At 40.3% G+C, this 18,945-nt stretch overlaps 1 protein-coding gene across 1 annotated transcript; it reads right to left on the reverse strand.

Annotated features, from left to right (window-relative positions):
* Window positions 1-1,871: 1,871 nt before the first annotated feature.
* On the reverse strand, window positions 1,872-13,308 carry slco1d1 (solute carrier organic anion transporter family, member 1D1). Its single transcript, XM_005451774.4, has 15 exons — window positions 13,080-13,308; window positions 12,780-12,886; window positions 10,772-10,913; window positions 10,423-10,555; window positions 10,061-10,185; window positions 9,749-9,895; window positions 9,366-9,464; window positions 8,654-8,905; window positions 8,102-8,266; window positions 7,243-7,438; window positions 6,914-7,079; window positions 6,603-6,784; window positions 4,577-4,641; window positions 4,374-4,491; window positions 1,872-3,610 (listed from the first exon to the last, which is right to left on the reverse strand). The coding sequence occupies exons 2-15, from the start codon at window positions 12,828-12,830 to the stop codon at window positions 3,400-3,402; spliced, it is 2,052 nt and encodes a 683-aa protein (XP_005451831.1). The 5' UTR covers window positions 12,831-12,886; window positions 13,080-13,308; the 3' UTR covers window positions 1,872-3,399.
* Window positions 13,309-18,945: the final 5,637 nt, after the last annotated feature.

The raw sequence follows: 18,945 nt of genomic DNA on the forward strand, positions 1-18,945 counted from the left end.
AAGCCAGGTTATGTAATACAAACCTTCAACTTTAAACTAGGCAACGTGTTGAAAATGCAATAAAGGAAACAAGCAAACAGTGACAGTAATTTGCAGAAAAACACTGAAATGACTGAAAAAAAAGATGTACCCTAACACTACAAAAGCACATTTCTTTTTATTTCAGGAGAATCATTTTGAATCAGTTTTCTCAAACAGCTCTGTAGAATCACAACTGGAAACAAAGAGACTGAATCACTGAAAAAAAGATTAGGGGTTCATAACCACAGTGGTGACCTTGCCAGACTTTCTTGTAGTTTTCTGAAGTGGTTTTGAGAAATAGTTCTCTGGGATTTCCAGCAAGTCCGGTCCTTTTTCGGTCCAATTTTCAGTCAAATCATTTAGCTTTGGACAGAATGTTTTTAATCCGGTGATTTCTTTAGTTTATTTTACGAAAAATACCAGCAACAGCAAAGTTCACCATGGTGTGTAGACTGTTCTTAAAAAAATTTGAGAAAACTTGATAAAAAAATGGAAGACAAAAGATGTGTCAGGCCTTATAGTCCATATCCAACAGATAAACAGTATCTGAAAGTCATGCTCTAAAGAAATAGGAAAAATATATATATAACAAAAACGTAATAGTGGAAGTGTTACGTTTTTGAACCCCCCTCAGTTCGACCATCTACTGTTCAATGAAGCCTCATCGGAAATGGCCTCAGTGGAAGGGTGGACGTCGAGAAGCTGTTCTTAAGGAAGGGAAACAGGAAGAAAAGACTGAGATACGCCGGAGAGCTGGACTAGAAAATTGGTGGCAACAGTTCTTATGGGTGATGAATCCAAATTTTAAATGTTGGGTTCAAATCACTGTCAATATGTACAAAAGAGGTCAGGAGAGAGGTAAAACAGTGCGTGTCTACAGCCATCTGTAAAATAGGGTGGAGGTTCTGTCATGATTTGGGATTGCATTTCAGACATTGGTTTTGGAGATCTTGTCAAAATGGATGGAATTAATAATGCAGGAAAGTCCCATCAGAGTTCGCTCTACCATGAGATGCCATCTAGAAATAGTCTAATTCATTGCTCAGCATGAAAACCTGGACAGCAAAACACACAATGAAACACTATCAGTCATGGACCTCATCATTACTTAAGTGGTGTGTGATCATCTTGACAGAGAACAGAACAAAAGGCGGCCAACATCAAAAGAAGAGCTTTGATTGTCCTTTCCCAAACCTGGAGAACCCTTCCTGAAGAAATTACAGGAAAGCTTGGCTAAGAGAGTTCAGGCTGTGTTGAAGAATAAAGGTGGTCATAAAGAATTGTACAAATTCTTACTTTGTCTTATATGTTGTATTTACCTGTATGTTTACACATGTTTAAATAAATTGTTGTACCTATTTCCCATTTCTTTAGTAAAATATAAAGAAATTAGGGGTGGCTGTCAGCACAACATATAAGCAGCATAACATATGATGATGATGTGGTTTGTCACTATTAATTGCTACTCTGTTTTTAATAATGTAACATATTCTACCACATTCTAGAGCTTTTTGATTCATAACTTAGTGAGTGTATAGAGAATTTTGTCACTTTTAGTGTGAAATGAAAAATAAAATGAGTTGTTATTGAAAAAAAGGCAGAACAAAATTTATGTGGACAAAACTGGTCTTTAATGCAAGAGATATTTTTCAAGGACAAAAAAAAAGGTTAAAGATTGAAAAGATTTCCAAACAACATGTACGGAGAAACACAAATATATCTAAGACTATATAGAATTCATCATTATTGCTAGTAATTTTGTCTAGTGATTTATAATACATTCAGACAAGAACCAGGGTGTAGGAAAGTAAAACAAAATAAATCCAAGTTCTCATTTATCTCACTCACTCTTAGTCCACTGCCTCAACCATTGTGAACTTTTCCCAAGCAAACACTGGTGAGTCGAGGATTCTGTGAACTCTCATGACCTTTGGATTTGTGTGTAGGTTACATCACATTGTCTGAACCTGTATTCTGAAGGCTACCGCTTCAGAATAAAGGTTACCTCAAGCTGTTAAATGAAACTTACTTTCAATGGCCCCCTCATCTTCCTTTCCTTCACTGCTCAAAATGCATGTGCATTAAAAAATGTCTGTCAAAGTTTGTGAGGTATTAAACTGGAAACATGGCTGATAAGCTTGTCTGGAGCTGGTGCAGAACAGTCTCTGAATGGCTAATGAGCCTTCACAATCAGTTTGATTAGCACGTATATAAAGCAGCTCAATTATGCATACTTCAGGAAGGATGTTGAAACAATGAATTCACATTTTCAGAGGAAACTTAGATCCTATTCTGTATGTTTATTTGACAACATGTAAATGTCTGTCACATCTACTGTAACTTGGTACAAATAAACTTATAAACTTAATAAAATAATATTTTACTGCACTAATTTCACAATTTAGGAAATATGCTAAGTCCATTCTCTAACTTAGTAAGAACCGGACTTAGAATATTTCCTAAAACTTAATGTTAGCAAGGCTAGCTGTAACATCAAGTATCTATAAGACAAAGTTAGCGATATGCTGTTTGTCTTTTCGTAGTTGTAAATCAAAGTCACTGGTGCTAGCTAGGAAATACTGTAGCACAGCTTACTCCCTGTGACTTCTGGAGTTTCTATTCTACATGGCTTGAGCAGATGTGAGATTTAGAGATGCTAGAGGTGTTTGTTACCTTTAGACGGCTACCTATTTTTCCATGTTTCTACTCTTTGTGTTATACTAAGGTAAGAGACTTCACATAGACAAAGGAGTGGTATTGATTTTTAGAAAACTGCACATAAGCTTATTCCCCCAAAACTTTATATTGTATATTTATGAAATTAGCTAATAAAAAAATGTTACCAGGTTATGCTACCACAAACAGTATGCGGTACATATGGTATATACAAGTCTGTCAAACTATTACTCCACAAAATCACTGTTAAAATAAGCTTGTAGGCTAAGACATTGTTAGCTTTACCTGACCTAATGCTGTTTGAGTTTAAACAGAGGAAGGGAGACAAAGCTTGTTTAGAAAATCTGACACATTTTCTTCTTACTTTGTCTCAGCATACATGAACTGTGTGTTTCTGCTCAGGTGTGTTGCTGACACATATTAAGAAAAGCATGTGTCCCTGCTCTGTTTTCTTGACTGCATGTTCATGTACTGTATAAAATATGTCATTTTAGTTTTATTAAGCTTTGTTACATTTTAGCGTAGATCTTTGACCTTGAACATACAATCTGTTCTAGTTTTAACTCTGAAAGAACGAGTTTTATTGCTTAATTTCGAAAAGTAATGATGTGTAGAATTACCATTATTTGGTCCAGTATGGATGCAGCACAATATGCAGGCATTCACTTGTCTTTAACAATAGTGTGGCCTTCCTAAAACACATTAAATAGTGCACTCCATGCCCATGTCTTCTACGTCTGCAATGTTGATATTGGCATGTCCATTGGTCACTGCATTACTCTCCTGTCCATTTTCTTTAGACTGATTCTTCAGTGCTATTTTCTTCTGTCGCTTGACGATGCTGTAGTAGAGGTAGCACCACAGTGTGTTGGCCAAGAAGTAGAGTCCAGTAATCATTCCTAGGTATGTAACTCTGAAAGTAAAGTACATCGTAACAAATTACTGAAAATTCATCTGTCTGATTGCTTGCTCTAATTTGTATGTTAAACATTTTTGTTTACACAAAACATATGCAGTGGAACCCCGCCTTACGAAGACCCCATTTAACGAAAAATTCAAGTTACGAAGGCACTTAAGGGCAATATTTCTGCCCGTGGTACGGCAAAATGCCCGCGTAACGAAATCTGCTGGCAGAATGGCCACAATGCGTTCCGAATCATGTGATAACCCCTTGGCTTTCGTACTTGCATTTCGCTGTTCCACGTGAAAGACGTATTGTTGTTGCAGTGCGCTATTTCGTGTGCTTTTTGTTTGCAATTAGCCTATCGTTCATTCATAATGGGGCTGAAAAAACTTTCTGCAAGTGATTCGAGTGAAAAGAAGAAGAGTAAAGTGCTCTCGATGGAAACAGAGAGAGAAATTATTGATAAATATGAGCGAGGTCCTCTTCCACCAAGAACTTCGTCTTCAGCCAGCATCGCCTCACTCAAAAGGCGATGGAAAAAGGTGCTTCGACTTACGACATTTTTGACTTACGAATTTATTTCCTAAGTCGGGGTTCCACTGTATATGTAGAAGTCAAACTGTCTGTGTACAAATTTAAGTACACACAATTCTATAAAATATATAAAGATTGTCACTTCACTGGTTAGAAACCACTGCATTCAGGTACATAAACTGTGGTACATTACAAGTGACATATTCAAGCACAATGATGAAGATAGCTTTAACTGTACCTAAACGCATTTGCATTATAGAGTCTGCATGCTCCACGGCCACCGCAATGCTTTGTACCCCACTTCAAACAGGTTCGGTCAATCAGTGCTCCAAAATATATAGGTGGAGGGATGCCACCTGTAAAGCAAATCACATGTGATTAAAAACCAATTTTACCCCTAAAGTCTTGATGTGTGTGTTGGGTTTTAGTTTTAGTACTCACCCAGAGTTCTTACGATCAGTGTCTGCATACCCAAAGCCAGTGACTTCAAGTCTGGTTGTATAGACCTGAATTATTGACCAAATTATACCATATCAGATACACATGTTAGCATTAAAACACACAATAAGGTGGTAATGGTGTGATTGGGTTCTTAGAGAAGATGAGCTGGAAAGTATGTCTTTGTTTTGACCTGCTGTCAGTGAGCATCCTAAGGACCGTGTGAGTCACAATCAAATGAAGACGTTTTGCTTTGGGTTTTTGGATTTTTTGACCTATCAGATTGGAACTTTAAATTGAATTAATATAGTATCAGATAATTTAAAGAGAAAAAAAAGTAAGCAATCATCAACTGGCAAAATTAATGCCAATTGTAGCCATATTTAGTGTACATAGTAGTTCTCTTTTAAAAGAGTTGCTAACTTTTTTCCTAATACATTTAAAACAACAGATCTTTTGAGGAGTAGATCTCCTTCGGTTCCAGTGTCAGTGATTATAGTGCACACATGATCTACTCTGCACATGTTCAGAGTATATGCAGAGTACATGGAGTAGTACTGAATTTTAGCAAAACTGCACATAAGGTTTATATTATATATTTATGAAATTAGTTAATAAAAAATGTTACCAGGTTATGCTACCACAAACAGTATATGGTACATATAGTGTTGGGGAGTAACGGAATACGTGTACTGGCGTTACATACAATTAAAATACAAAATATGAGTAACTGTATTCCGTTACAGTTACAGTTTAAAAAGGTGGTATCCAGAATACAGTTACTTTGTTGAAATAAATGGATTATACGGTGGTCTTTTTCTGTTTCATATGTTAGGCTATGCCCTCTCTATTTTTGGTAATTCCACGCCGGTGGAAACCCAAACAAAACACACATTAAGAGGCTCTAATGCCTGTGTCTCAAACTCGCGCCCTACTTGCAGACCACATAATAATGTGTCGCCAAAGTGCTTGCTCATAGGGGGTCATATGATTGTTGGGTTTTTCTCTGTACCTATGAAGCGCCTTGAGGCGACTTTTGTTGTGATTTGGCGCTATATAAATAAATTGAATTGAATAGAAATATTTTTAAAAATTATTGTTCAAAAAATTATTTAATATCAATGCAACAGGCAGAGTGTTACAGGCATGGCCCTAAAGAATATAGCCTCATGGGCAGTGTAGTCCGTGCTGCAGGGAGAATGGACTGCCATACCAGTTATGTGTCTGTGAGCATGAGGGAGGGAGAAAAAGTGAAAAGTACGAGTTTTCACCGAGCAGAAACGGGAGCTGGAAGCATGTAAATATAATAATAACCACTGCAGCCACAAAGAGTGCCCGAGTGCCCAGTTGTAAGTAAGCTGTTAAGACTCGACTGTACACTGTGTTCGTGTTTTCCTCCGAAACAATAAGTTCCGTTGGAGCAGCCTTTCAACACCTCTCCTCTCTCTGTCTCTCCCTAGCAAAGTTGACCCAGACAACAAAGTAAAGCTAGTTTTCAGCTACGAGATCGACACGGAACCCGACGTATTAGTCAGAGGTCTCTTTACTAAGGTTCGGAGCCGCAGATCTGTTTTATATACGCGCCAAATAGTTTTCTATACGAGATCGTTGCAAAAAGTGCAGCCTTACCTAATGTCCACCCTACTGTTACTCATTTTATATTAAGATTTAAAAATCTAGTTGTTATTGGTATGGCGAGTAACCTTCAGTACTAGTAATAAATTACACAGCAATAGTACATTCATGTAGTTGTAAAAAGCATGATAATATATTAAGTAATCCAAAGTATTCCGTTACGTTACGTAACGGAATACGTTACAAAATACATTTTGGGGCATGTAATCTGTAATCTGTAGTGGAATATATTTTAAAAGTAACCTTCCTAACACTGGGTACATATTGTATATACATGTTTGCCAAACTATAACTCCACAAAAAACTGTTGATTTTTGTTACCCCTAAAGGCTTGAACATCTGCTTAACCACAAACTTAGAAGCAGATGTTCTTTAGTCAAATCGTGTCTCTCACCTTAACAGAACAATGTATCCTGGCGTTCCTCCACAGGCAGAAATGAAGGACCCAATTACAGACAATGCCATGTAGATTTTAAATTTTAAGTCACAATCATCCTTCCTGGGACACTGGCCCAGCACTGCAGATGCGTTTGCGGCTGGTCCTGCGTCATTAATGCAGGTGCAGTTATGAAACACCTAAAAACCAAGAAGAAAAGGTTAAAAATCAGCCTTAATTGTTGTCTGTCGGTGAGTGTGACCTGTTCCTTTTATTCACAGTAAATCTTTGTCTGTTCTAAGCTCTCTGTTTGTCTAGACCATCATCACCATTTCTTTGCCCATTCCGGTGGAGGTCTGGCAGCCGGCCAGGCAGGGTGAGGCATAAGTCATGCCGTTGTATGCACAGACCGGGTCCCAGTGCTTCACTGAGCAGAAGCAATGCCCATTGCACTGTGACAGCAAAGTCTGTGGGTTGTAGGACACTTGAGGGACTCTGGTACAGACAGACAAGTAAAGACACATTAACACTGTCAGTGGAGACATTTATGAGCATGTTTTTAATTTATAAGACTAAAATAAACTGTTTAAGTTCCAAACATTTAGTGTAACCTAGCCTAACAAATAAATCTATAGGCTTCTGTGTCCATTCCACTCACCTCTGATATGACATGGTGAGACCGGCCACCTCTGCATTGTCACACTGGCTGAAAATCTGAATGGCAAGCAGGCAAAACGACCCCATAGAAGCACTAATTGACACCCTGGCTGCTCCGACGATACCCAACTTGAAACGCTTCAGCACAAAACCTCCAGTGATGAAACCCAGAGCTACCGCTGGCAGGTTCAATATACCTACAAGGAAGGATGGAAATGTTATAAACATGAAAATGTTCAGTCTGCCAAAATTTAGCTGTGTCATCGTAACATTCGTTTTGCAAATCAGCTTGTAACACATAAACAGGAGAACTTGAACAGTAAAAAAACAGTGGACTTAGGAAATGAATAAATTCCAGTTTTCCATATATTTTCTGAACCAATTTTACTTTAACAAAAAAATTCCATAATGTTTTCACAATCCAGAATTAGCCCTTCCAATTGCAGCAAGACTTTTTAGACCTATTTATGTCCATTCGTGCGCAGAGTATTAAGCACACACAAAAGTTGTTTGCATTAAATGGTTTTGTTCAGCAGCCAACTGTTTTTATAATGTTTGGTGAAAGAACAATTCATATTCTAACAATAACCCTGCTGGTTAGCCACTCAGTAATTAAATGTTACTTGACAAACATTCTCACTAGCTCTCACACACACACACACACACACACACACACACACACACACACACACACACACACACAAAAGGAGCACCCACAGTGGGCGATGTAGTTCTTGCATTTTCAGTCTGCCTTATCACTCGCAATCACACTTCCCTTCAATAACATCATTGTTTCAGTTGCCTTGGGCTACATAGTGCAGAAAACAGAAAGTGAATGAAAGCCAGTTTTTGCTCCATACCTATGAGGAAAATGGCTTTGGTGGCTGACTGGCCGTAGACTTGCTCTATGTACTTTGGCTTGAAGGTGATCAGGCCAATGAAGCCGTTGACAGCCACGAGGGAGGTAAGGATAATCAGCGAGTAGATTCTGTTTCTGAAGAGTCGCTTCAGAGATGGCATGAAATCTGGTGAAGTGCAAACCACATGAAAGAGAAGAGGAAAAATACTTAGATACATAAAACTAAGTCAATATAAAATAAAATAAAACTATTATTGCTGTGTTAAAATATTGTAAAAACTATCTATTAGCAGGATAGGGTTTGTAAAGCATGCCTGATTGTCAAGACATAAATTACCTCGTTACTAAACCTCTTTTTCCAATTGAGAATGTACTATTTATCATGTTTAGTACTTTTCATGATGGATTTTTTTAAAATCACAATTTAATAATAATCTCAAATTATACTAAATGGGAATTTGAATCTAGCAGTTTATATCTACAAAATTATGCATTTTCACATGACTTTCTTTGAGATCTGTTAGGCTTAATGCTCTACTGAGCAGTAAATTACCTTTAGCCATTTCCTGAAATTTGACAGGTTTCTCCTGGGTTTCCTCTGGCAGGAATTGTTCCTGCTCTGTCTTTGTTACAAGCTCTGTGCTTTTGCTTTGAATTTGTTCTTGCTCTTGCCCTTGCTTGGGTAAAGACTTTGGAAGGAAAAAAAATGGGATACTAGACAGTAGAACCACTGTGCCAGTCACTATGAAGCCCAGCCACCAGGCTCCCACCCAGCGGGAGTCCTTATAGGTGATGGTGATGGTGTCTGGAAGAAGAGGAAAGGCAAAGACAAGTTATTACAGACATTTTGTCTGTAGGACTTTTCTGAGTGACTTCTAAGCCCCTGCATCATAACAGCTTAGTCATTAGTAGAAGTATGGAGGCAGTTCTCTGGCTCAGGGAATGTCAATAGCTCTAATCCAAGTAGTGAAGAAAGAGCTTATGTCAACTATGTCAACAGAATCAAGTGTTGGGAAATCCTCTTGCCTCTGGTAGACCCACAATTTCTCAGTAAAGAAATTGTTTGACTTTTGTAATGTCATGTTGCGTTAGAAAGTCCAAATGGAAGAAAACATTTTGCTAAAATGAGACACGAGTTTCAGAGTTGCTCAAGTCAACCAGAAGTCTTCTCTGCCTAATTAAACACTTCAATCGGGATATTGCTAACATCGCAGGTAAACATTATTGTTACAAAATACTAAAAATTACTTTTTGTAATACCATACCTAAATCCACAAATCCAGTGTCCACATAAATCTTGGAAAGGAAGGACCCAAGCATGAAGCCAAACATAGGTCCCAAGATTCCTACTGTATGGATGCAAGCTGGCAAACGGAGCGGAAAAGAGAAGATAAGTATTGAGCAGTTTGAGATTTGGCCACGATGAAGGAGTACAGCGGCCTTCTAAACTGTTTAGGATTTTAGGCAGTGAGGAAACACCAAGGGATAATTGAGTACAAGGTCAAAGAAATGTCAAAAAACAGAGGGTAATATGTCAAAGTTCATGATACAGCAGTTATGAAAAATGGACAAAATAATAAATACAAGTGGAAAGTATTAAAATGCTGTGAAAACAGTGAAAGGCAGTCAAACGTAGATGATGACTTACCCAAATAAAAAGGGGTGTTCTCTTCTCTGGAGAAGTCATCCAGATAGGAAATTCCCAGGGGCATGACGGGAGTCTCTCCAATTCCTCGCAGTATGTTTCCCAAGAATACATAGATCCACATGGGTGAACCAGCAGCCTTTTCACACTCTGGGGGGCCGGGGGAGAAACTGGACTTTACATTGTGCACATCATGAACAGAATATTATATAAAATCTAAAACAGAAAAATGACTAAAATCACCCCAAAACAGTCTATTTCAGACTTGAGTGATCTTACTTCTGATCCATTGCAGGGAATGTGGCTGCTAAATACCTAATTTGGTCTCTGCGTCAAGTGTGTCATCTGCATCAGTCATGCTGTGGTTGGACAGACAGGGCAGGATGGTCTCAGTGCTGTTGACAACAGCTTTGTGAGACATACTGGTCTCATATTTATACCTGGAAAATATTCAAAGTATTATCTGAAAATTGTCAAACATGTAAGTACACATACTCCTTCATTTCTTGGATGGTGTAGAACACACATGCACTGCTATTACAGTTTTTGGGCATTTATGAATCTTATCAAACATTTCCAGTCTTTATTCTCTGGGAGCTCAACATCACTCTTAGTAATCGGATTATTTCATTGGTTCATTGTTATATTCATGAAGAAGAAGGAAACTTTGTACTGACAGTCCCTGGAAGAAGTGAGGCAGGGCTACAAGGAAGGATCCCGCAGCCATGATCAGACAACCAATTCCAATCAGTCTGGGACGATGGAGCTTGGCACCAAAGTAGCTCACAAAGGCGATTACGAGCAGGTTGCCTGTAGAGAAGATTTATAAATAAAAGAATAAGTATGGAATGAATCAATGAATAGTTACGGTCTTTGACAGACATGAGAGTTCAGCAGTCTGGTTACCTTGGTTTAAATATAACATAAACTAAAATTTGTGCTTTGTAGTCAATACATTTAGATAAATTCCTGTAGTTGATATAAACCATAATGCTAACATGCTGCATTCAATAAAAAAGCGCATACCCATTTCGAAGCTTCCATCTATAACACCAATCAGGGAGCTTGGGATATCAAACCGTCTTTCAATCTGTGTGATGGAGCTCTTCATGTAAGCTCCAGCAAAGGCTTTGGCAAAATATACAAATGCCAGGGAGGCCAGGAAGAGCTGGAAAACACACATAACCAGTTAGATTTAGCTTTTCTAGATTTCATTGGACTGGATTACTGGAAAGAGCTGCCAAATGGTTTCTCAGAACTTCTTTAAACAGTCAATATGATTGTTGTGACCTGGATGATTGAATTGTAATCCCTTCTTTTGATGTGACCTGTAGGGAGGTGAATGCCAGTGTCTCCCATAATAGAATCAACTCACACACTAAACATACCGACAGCACTTCACAAATGCTTTTACCAATGATTTACATTAAGTGATATTTGATGGGATTAGAGTACTGATACCAGAATAAATGAGTGGTTACAACAGATTTTAAAAACCCACCACACTAACTCATCACTTATCAATCATCTTCCCTGAACTGTTCTTGTCCACGTGTAGCACACACCACTGGGAGTAATAGATGATCCCACTGTTAATCCCATCAGGGCAAAACATTAAGTACTAGGCAAACTCTGTTTATTGTTTCTAACAATCCCTAGCTACCAAAGTACGAATCGAGTGGTAATGCCAAGACCATTGGTGATAAAATTAACAATCCCTTTCAGTTAGATTGGTTAGTCTTCTTTCTGAGAGACAAGTTTTCTTGTAATTAACAAATATATTCTTTACAAATATATGTATGCAAGCTTTGCAACCAGTTTAGGTAACGTTAGAAACAATTCTAAAACTCTTTTTTGGCTGCAATACAAAAAAAAGAAAACCAAGCAAATGTAAATTGTTAAACAGACAAACATTTTGCTATAGATGTGCACTATGTTCTACAGAACACAACTGTTTAGCATAATTATACAACTGTATAGTGACAATAAAGGCATTCTAATATAATGTATCCAGCTTGACAAAATGCTAATCGCTGAACATGTTCTTCTCTTAACTATCTCACTGAATTGAACCTTTTAAAGCTTTGAACCACAAAATAATTGATAGAAAATTGAAAATGGAGTGTTTATTGAGCCTTCTGACAAAATGTAAAAACCATTAATATTTGTATCATATTTACTACATCAGGCAATTAAAAAAATAATTTTTGCAATTTGTTCCTTAAAAATGCATTGTGCATTTCTTTAGGGTTTTCTGAGGTGTTTTGAGACTTCAACATCATCACACTGACGATCTAGAAGTCTCAAAAACTCATAAAAAGACGTGAATCAAATATGACATACTTGGCTTTAATGGGGGTCATCAATTTACAAGGTTAAATGGTACTTTGTACATAAACTGTATATGAGGTAACATTTGGTGGATTTATTATTTGTATTTTAGGAATGCAAGCCTTGCATCCAGCTTTATGTTTGACACTAAGATCGTTAATGATTGAAAAGGGACTCGAGTTGAAGGTCTCAGAGTAATCTGTGAGTGACCACAAACAGTTCAGGGAGATTTCAGCCTTTCCCAAAGGGTGCTGGTGACTTTTTGTTGAAAACAACACAATGCAAACAAGCAAAGAAACAAACCAAAATCAATATTCATATAAAGCTGATAGTGCCCTGTGTTTTATAAATTGCAATCTGTTATTATGCAATCTAAGATAAATCATATAAGCCTCTAATGGACTATTAAACTGTCACGTTGATAAAATGGGTCAGTAAACAGCAGTAAATGGCATTTAATTAAAACATCTCACAGCCACTTATACCCCCCCCCCCCCCCCCCCCCCCCGCCAGCGCTCCCAAAAGAAGACACCTCAAAGCTTGATTTTATGACTGCTTTCTAACCCTGCTTTGCAAAGAATTCCACAAAGATGATAAGAGCAGCTTTACAGTAACATGCACTTTCACAGGTTTGACTTTTAGTTCATTCACATTTGCGTTTAAATTTCCAGTTAAAGTCATTAAAGCAGTGAGGGTTTCTGACCTTAAGCTTGGAACAGCATGCCTCACGTGTTTTCTTGGATTCTACGCTCATGATGCTGCCGTGCGTCAGAGAAATCCAGGAAAGAAGAAAATGGAATAACACAAGACCTGCAAAGCCGCAACAGGATTACAAGCCGGAAAAAAAAATCTCAGTTGTCTAGATACTGTGTCAGGTGGTAACATCCTATCAGGTGTCCAGCTGAAAACTATTGACTACATAGTCAGTGTATTGATTTGTTTCCAGAGTTTGTCCCAAAAAGATCAACACAACTATTTTATCTCAAAGAAAAAGTGCACTTACCTGACAACCAGCAGTGGTCCTCTGAGGGATGGCAGTGGAAGGCTGGTTGTGCCTTTGCGCAGGACTTTGTGCTGAAAACGGGAATCTTATCTTTAACAAATTACAAGTGAACATCACCTGTAATCAGTAACTCAGCCACGCATGTGAGCTTGTTTTCATGTCAATAAAAAGTCATCCAACCCCTTCAACTCTCACACACAGCCACGCGTTCACACAAATACAAATGTGACAGTGGTGGTGGCTTCAGTTGAGCGCTTGAATGAACAGCATCGAAAGGTTCAGAGGTTCACGTAACACACAAATGCACACACACACACACACACACACACAGACATTCACAGCAATGCACATCCTCCTCTGAGAACTTCATAAGCCTCCTGAGTAGCCATCCTTTTGAACAGACAACAAACAGCAGCATGAAACGGGCCAAAACTTATTGTAATACAAACCTGCTGTTTCTGTTGGTCTGCTGCTTTCAAAGTGAAATACTTTCCTCCTCCGGTGAAACTCAGCCTTTTTGTAGGGTTGGGTGTCTCCAAGATGTGATCAAAGTCTTCCTGTCCTATTGATGGGATTTAACAATGGTTTTCTCTCTGCATGTCCTTCTCAGTGAGAACAAATCACATCAAATCACAATGACTTGTCACCTTTGTGAGACAGAATGGGAACTTGTCAATAAAGCTGTGAAATGATTTTTTTTTTTTAGGGTTAACAGTTGTTTGTTAAACTGTCTGCAAACATCATTTGGATGGTTATTGTAAATTTGCAGCAAAATAATGTGTAGTGCATCTGCAGACTGGATGGATATAAAGTGATGTTTGTAATACTTGAGGGGTGATGTTTTCACAGCATTAGCACTGCAAATTAAAAAGGATTAGGCCTAAGATCAGTTCTCTCATATTATTACCCCATATCGCTTTGTGGGAGTGTTTTTCTATTATCATTATTAGCTAATTTTGAATTTGAAAACACATCTGAGAAAAGTTGGGATACGGGCATGTTTACCACTGTACAGCATCCCCTCTTCTTTTGGCAGCTGACGAATGTTGATCTGATATTGGAATCCTACTGCTCAACAGCCCTTGGCCTTCTTTGTCATATGTTTATTTTTGTAACGTGCTTTGGCACATTTCCAGTTGGTGAAAGGTCTGGACTGCAGACAGGCCATTTAAGCACCTGGAGTCCTGTACCATAGAGCCATGCTGTTGTAATAGGTACAGTATGTGGTTTAGCTTTGTCTTGCTGAAGTATGCAACCCCCCCCCAAAAAAGCCATCATCCGAATGGGATATGTCTTTTTAAAATCTGCCGAACTGATGGTGCCTTTCCACATCTCCCAATTCTGGGAGAATTGGGAGATGTGGTCCTTCTCCTCTTTCAAATTTCAGTTCTTCTGACAAAAGCAAAATAGTTCACAGAACAGTCTTGATGCATGCTCAGTCATCCAAGTAAGGAAACCCCCAAAAGTTTATTTTGTTTTTCTGGATTCAGCGTTTTCAGTGAGAAACTTTTTGTCACTCATCCAAGACTCATCACTTCTTGAGTTCTTGAGTTCAGGTGACGAAACGTTTCACCCACTGAAAATAGGTCCATTAACTTTTTGGGAGTTCACAGAACAGTTTCCATGTTGTCTCAGTCCATTTTAAATGAGCCATGTCGCAGAGAAGGGCTCATTTTCACATATGGCTTCTTCTGGATTTGTGGATAGCAAAGTGAGCACAGTTCTTGAGCCATTTCCATGGCAGAATCGTGCCTGTTTTTGCAGTGCTGCTCAAAGATCATGGGCAACCGATATTGATTTTCAGCCCTATTCCTATTTCCATTTTTTTATCTAGTCTTTATGTACTTTAGTGCCCATACTGTGCAAAAGTTTTAGGCAGGTGTGAAAAAATGCAAAAAATGCTTTCAGAAATATAAATGATTGTTTATTGGCCCCAAATATATCCTGGAGCAGGACAACGGCCCCAAACATACAGCCAAAGTTGTTAAGAACTATCTTCAGCGTAAAGAAGAACAAGAAGTACTGGAAGTGATGGTATGGCTCCCACAGAGCCCTGATTTCAACATCATTGAGTGTGTCTAGGATTACATGAAGAGACAGAAGGATGTGAGGAAGCCTGCATCCACAGAAGATCTGTGGTTACTTCTCCAAGATGTTTGGAACAACCTACCAGCCGAGTTCCTTCAAAAACTGTGTGCAAGTGTACGTAGAAAGAAAGAAGAAAGAAAATAGACAAACAGTAAACATGACTCTTCTGAGTCATGGTGGGGACCCTGATAATAAGCAGACTGGACTTACATCAGTTGCAGTTTAGGAGCTTCAGGAATGAAACCTCTCAGTGGTTGAATGAGAATGTGCTGCATTATGTTGCTGTGATATTGGAGGGGACGGGAGACTGATTCACATAACAACATAGCTACATTCCACATAGTCCTGAAGGATGTTAGGTTATTTTTTGCTCAAGATGGAGATATTTCAAAGTCCAGAGACATTTTCACATTTGCAGTTGGTCAGAAATTTAGCAAGTGCTGTGCCTTTTAACTAGGAACTGTAAATTACTTGAATTTAGGTAAGTAGGAATGAGGAAAATAGTGATTAAACTTTTAACTTTTTTGCATGTAATAAATCTAAATCAAAATATTTAATCGTTTTCAGGATCCCTGGAAAATGAGACATTTATCCAGGTATTTCTGATTGCTCAAACAGGGAATCAGGAAATGGAGAGGACAATTGGGTTGGAGTAGCCTTCTTCAGTATGCTGAATGCACAAGCCAGTCTCGTTTTTGGTAGGCTTTATAGGTATTGAATAACTCTACAGCCAAAGCAGTGCTGTGATGGAGTAGTGCAAGTTTACCTTCACAACACTTGAGACAGAGAAAATCACCACAGCACATGAGATGCCACATGATACAGAGAATCCAGCTGTTTCCACCCTGGCCTCCGCAACAATGCACTCCATCATCTCCTAGTACTTTAACTAGATCTCTAGTTTGTGCAGCAGGTGCTGGTGACCGCACCTTATCTGTACCCACAGCACTGCCTGTGACTGCTTTCAGCAAATGAACCCTTGGCATATTTTAGCGCTGCTGCTATGTAATGTTCAGTTTCTACTACTTTCTAAACTGTTAAAGGTGACAGCTGTGATTTATAATAACACTTAAAAACATAAGTATCGCATGTTACTACATGCTTTTTTTCTCTGTCTCTGTAGAGACCAACAAATTCAGCTCCACAGCAAGAATGCATGTCTCAGTTTTCTTTTATATTAGGATAAAACCCAGAGGTAGACTGATTATAAATGCAAAGGTAGGACTTTTGAGTATCATGACATCCAGAGGAAGTTTAATAGGCATATAATTAATGAAACATCGATAATCAAACTATAAAGCAACTAATAAAAACCTGCTTTAGTTCTAGATGTACTAGTTCTATTTAGGTGTCTTTGTTTTTCATGTTTAAGGAGAAAACCAGGCCAAAGAGTGATGCTATGATCATCACAATTTAACATTAGTGTGTGTAAAGGTCACATATATGTAAGTTTCTGTAACAAAATGTTTAATTTATCACATGACTTCACCGTGTGCTCCCTTTGGAGAACACAAAGACTTACTTATACACCCATTCATGTGCTCCCTGCTTCCTCTGCCTTTCCTTTAAATAAGGAAGGTCAGTATTCTGCCTATTATCACTAGAGAGATGGCTGAGTTTAAAGAGTGGTTACATTTTCCAGTGGCTCCATCTGCTGGCCTTAACCTGCTTTTCCCTGTTATCTGTTGGACCACCACTCTAGAAAACCCTGCCTGCCTGCCTCACAATCTCTCGTTTCCATGATTTTTTTTGCACAGCAGAACCTCCTTTACTCCTTACACCATAACAAACAGGAGTAAAGGAAACAATAAGTTGTAAACAGTGCCAGCAGGACATTGCCACACACGAGCAAGACAACGAGGCCACAGCCAACATGACTCTAGGCTGAAACTAAAGCCCAGGGATCTTGCAGTAAGAAAGACTGTCTACCCTTCCCAGTATGTGCACATCGCATTATCTTGTATTATCCATCCATCCATCCATCCATCCATCCATCCATCTTCATCCGCTTTATCCGAGGCCGGGTCGCGGGGGCAGCAGCCTAAGCAGAGAAGCCCAGACCTCCCTCTCCCCAGCCACCTCCTCCAGCTTATCCGGGGGAACACCAAGGCGTTCCCAGGCCAGCCGAGAGATATAATCTCTCCAGCGTGTCCTGGGTCTGCCCCGGGGCCTCCTCCCGGTGGGACATGCCCGGAACACCTCACCCAGGAGGCGCCCAGGAGGCATCCTTGTCAGATGCCGGAACCACCTCAACTGGCTCCTTTCGATGTGGAGGAGCAGCGGCTCTACTCTGAGCCCCTCCCGGATGGCCGAACTTCTCACCCTATCTCTAAGGGAGAGGCCAGCCACCCTTCGGAGGAAGCTCATTTCTGCCGCTTGTATCCGCGATCTCGTTCTTTCGGTCACTACCCACAGCTCGTGGCCATAGGTGAGGGTAGGGACGTAGATCGACCGGTAAATTGAGAGCTTCACTTTTACACTCAGCTCCCTCTTCACCACGACGGACTGGTGCAGCGTCCGCATCATTGAAGCCGCAGCACCAATCCGTCTGTCGATCTCCAGCTCCCTTCTCCCATCACTTGCGAACAAGACCCCGAGATACTTGAACTCCTCCACTTGGGGCAGGAACTCATCCCCGACCCGGAGTGGGCACTCCACCCTTTTCCGGCTGAGAACCATGGCCTCAGATTTGGAGGTGCTGATCCTCATTCCCGCTGCTTCACACTCGGCTGCGAACCGTTCCAGTGCGAGCTGGAGGCCTTCACCTGATGAAGCCAACAGAACCACATCATCCGCAAAAAGCAGAGATGAGATTCTGAGGCCACCGAAGTGAAGGCCCTCCGCCACTTGGCTGCGCCTAGAAATCCTGTCCATAAAAATTATGAACAGAACCGGTGACAAAGGGCAGCCCTGGCGGAGCCCATCACCCACCGGGAACGAGTCCGACTTATTGCCGGCAATGTGAACCAAACTCTTGCAATGGTTGTATAGGGATCGAATGGCCCATAGCAATGGGCCAGACACCCCATACTCCCGCAACACCTCCCACAGGACACCCCGAGGGACACGGTCGAATGCCTTCTCCAAGTCCACAAAACACATGTAGACTGGTTGGGCAAACTCCCATGCACCCTCAAGTATCCTTGAGAGGATAAAGAGCTGGTCCAGTGTTCCGCGACCAGGACGAAAACCGCATTGTTCCTCCTGTATCCGAGGTTCGACTAGCGGACGAACTCTCCTTTCCAGCACCCTGGCATAGACTTTCCCAGGGAGGCTGAGGAGTGTGATCCCCCTGTAGTTGGAACACACCCTCCGGTCTCCCTTCTTAAAGATGGGGACCACCACCCCGGTCTGCCAGTCCAGGGGTACTGCCCCTGATCTCCACGCAACATTGTAGAGGCGTGTCAACCAGGACAGCCCTACAACGTCCAGAGCCTTCAGGAACTCGGGGCGGACCTCATCCACACCAGGGGCTCTGCCACCAAGGAGTTGTTTAACTGCCTCAGTGACCTCGCCCCCGGAAATTGGCGGGTCATTCCCCTCATCCCCAGACTCTGCTTCCTCCTCAGAAGACGTGTCAGTGGGATTAAGGAGGTCCTCGAAGTAGTCCTTCCACCGCCTGACAATTTTCTCAGTGAACGTCAGCAGCGCCAGCACTATACACAGTGCAGGTAGAGCACCGCTTTCCCCTCCTGAGACACCTGACGGTTTGCCAGAATCTCTTCGAGGCAGTCCAAAAGTCTTTTTCCATGGCCAATCCATCCCAATCACGCCCCTC

Source organism: Oreochromis niloticus, linkage group LG17 (assembly GCF_001858045.2).
Source record: "Oreochromis niloticus isolate F11D_XX linkage group LG17, O_niloticus_UMD_NMBU, whole genome shotgun sequence".
NCBI lineage: Eukaryota > Metazoa > Chordata > Actinopteri > Cichliformes > Cichlidae > Oreochromis > Oreochromis niloticus.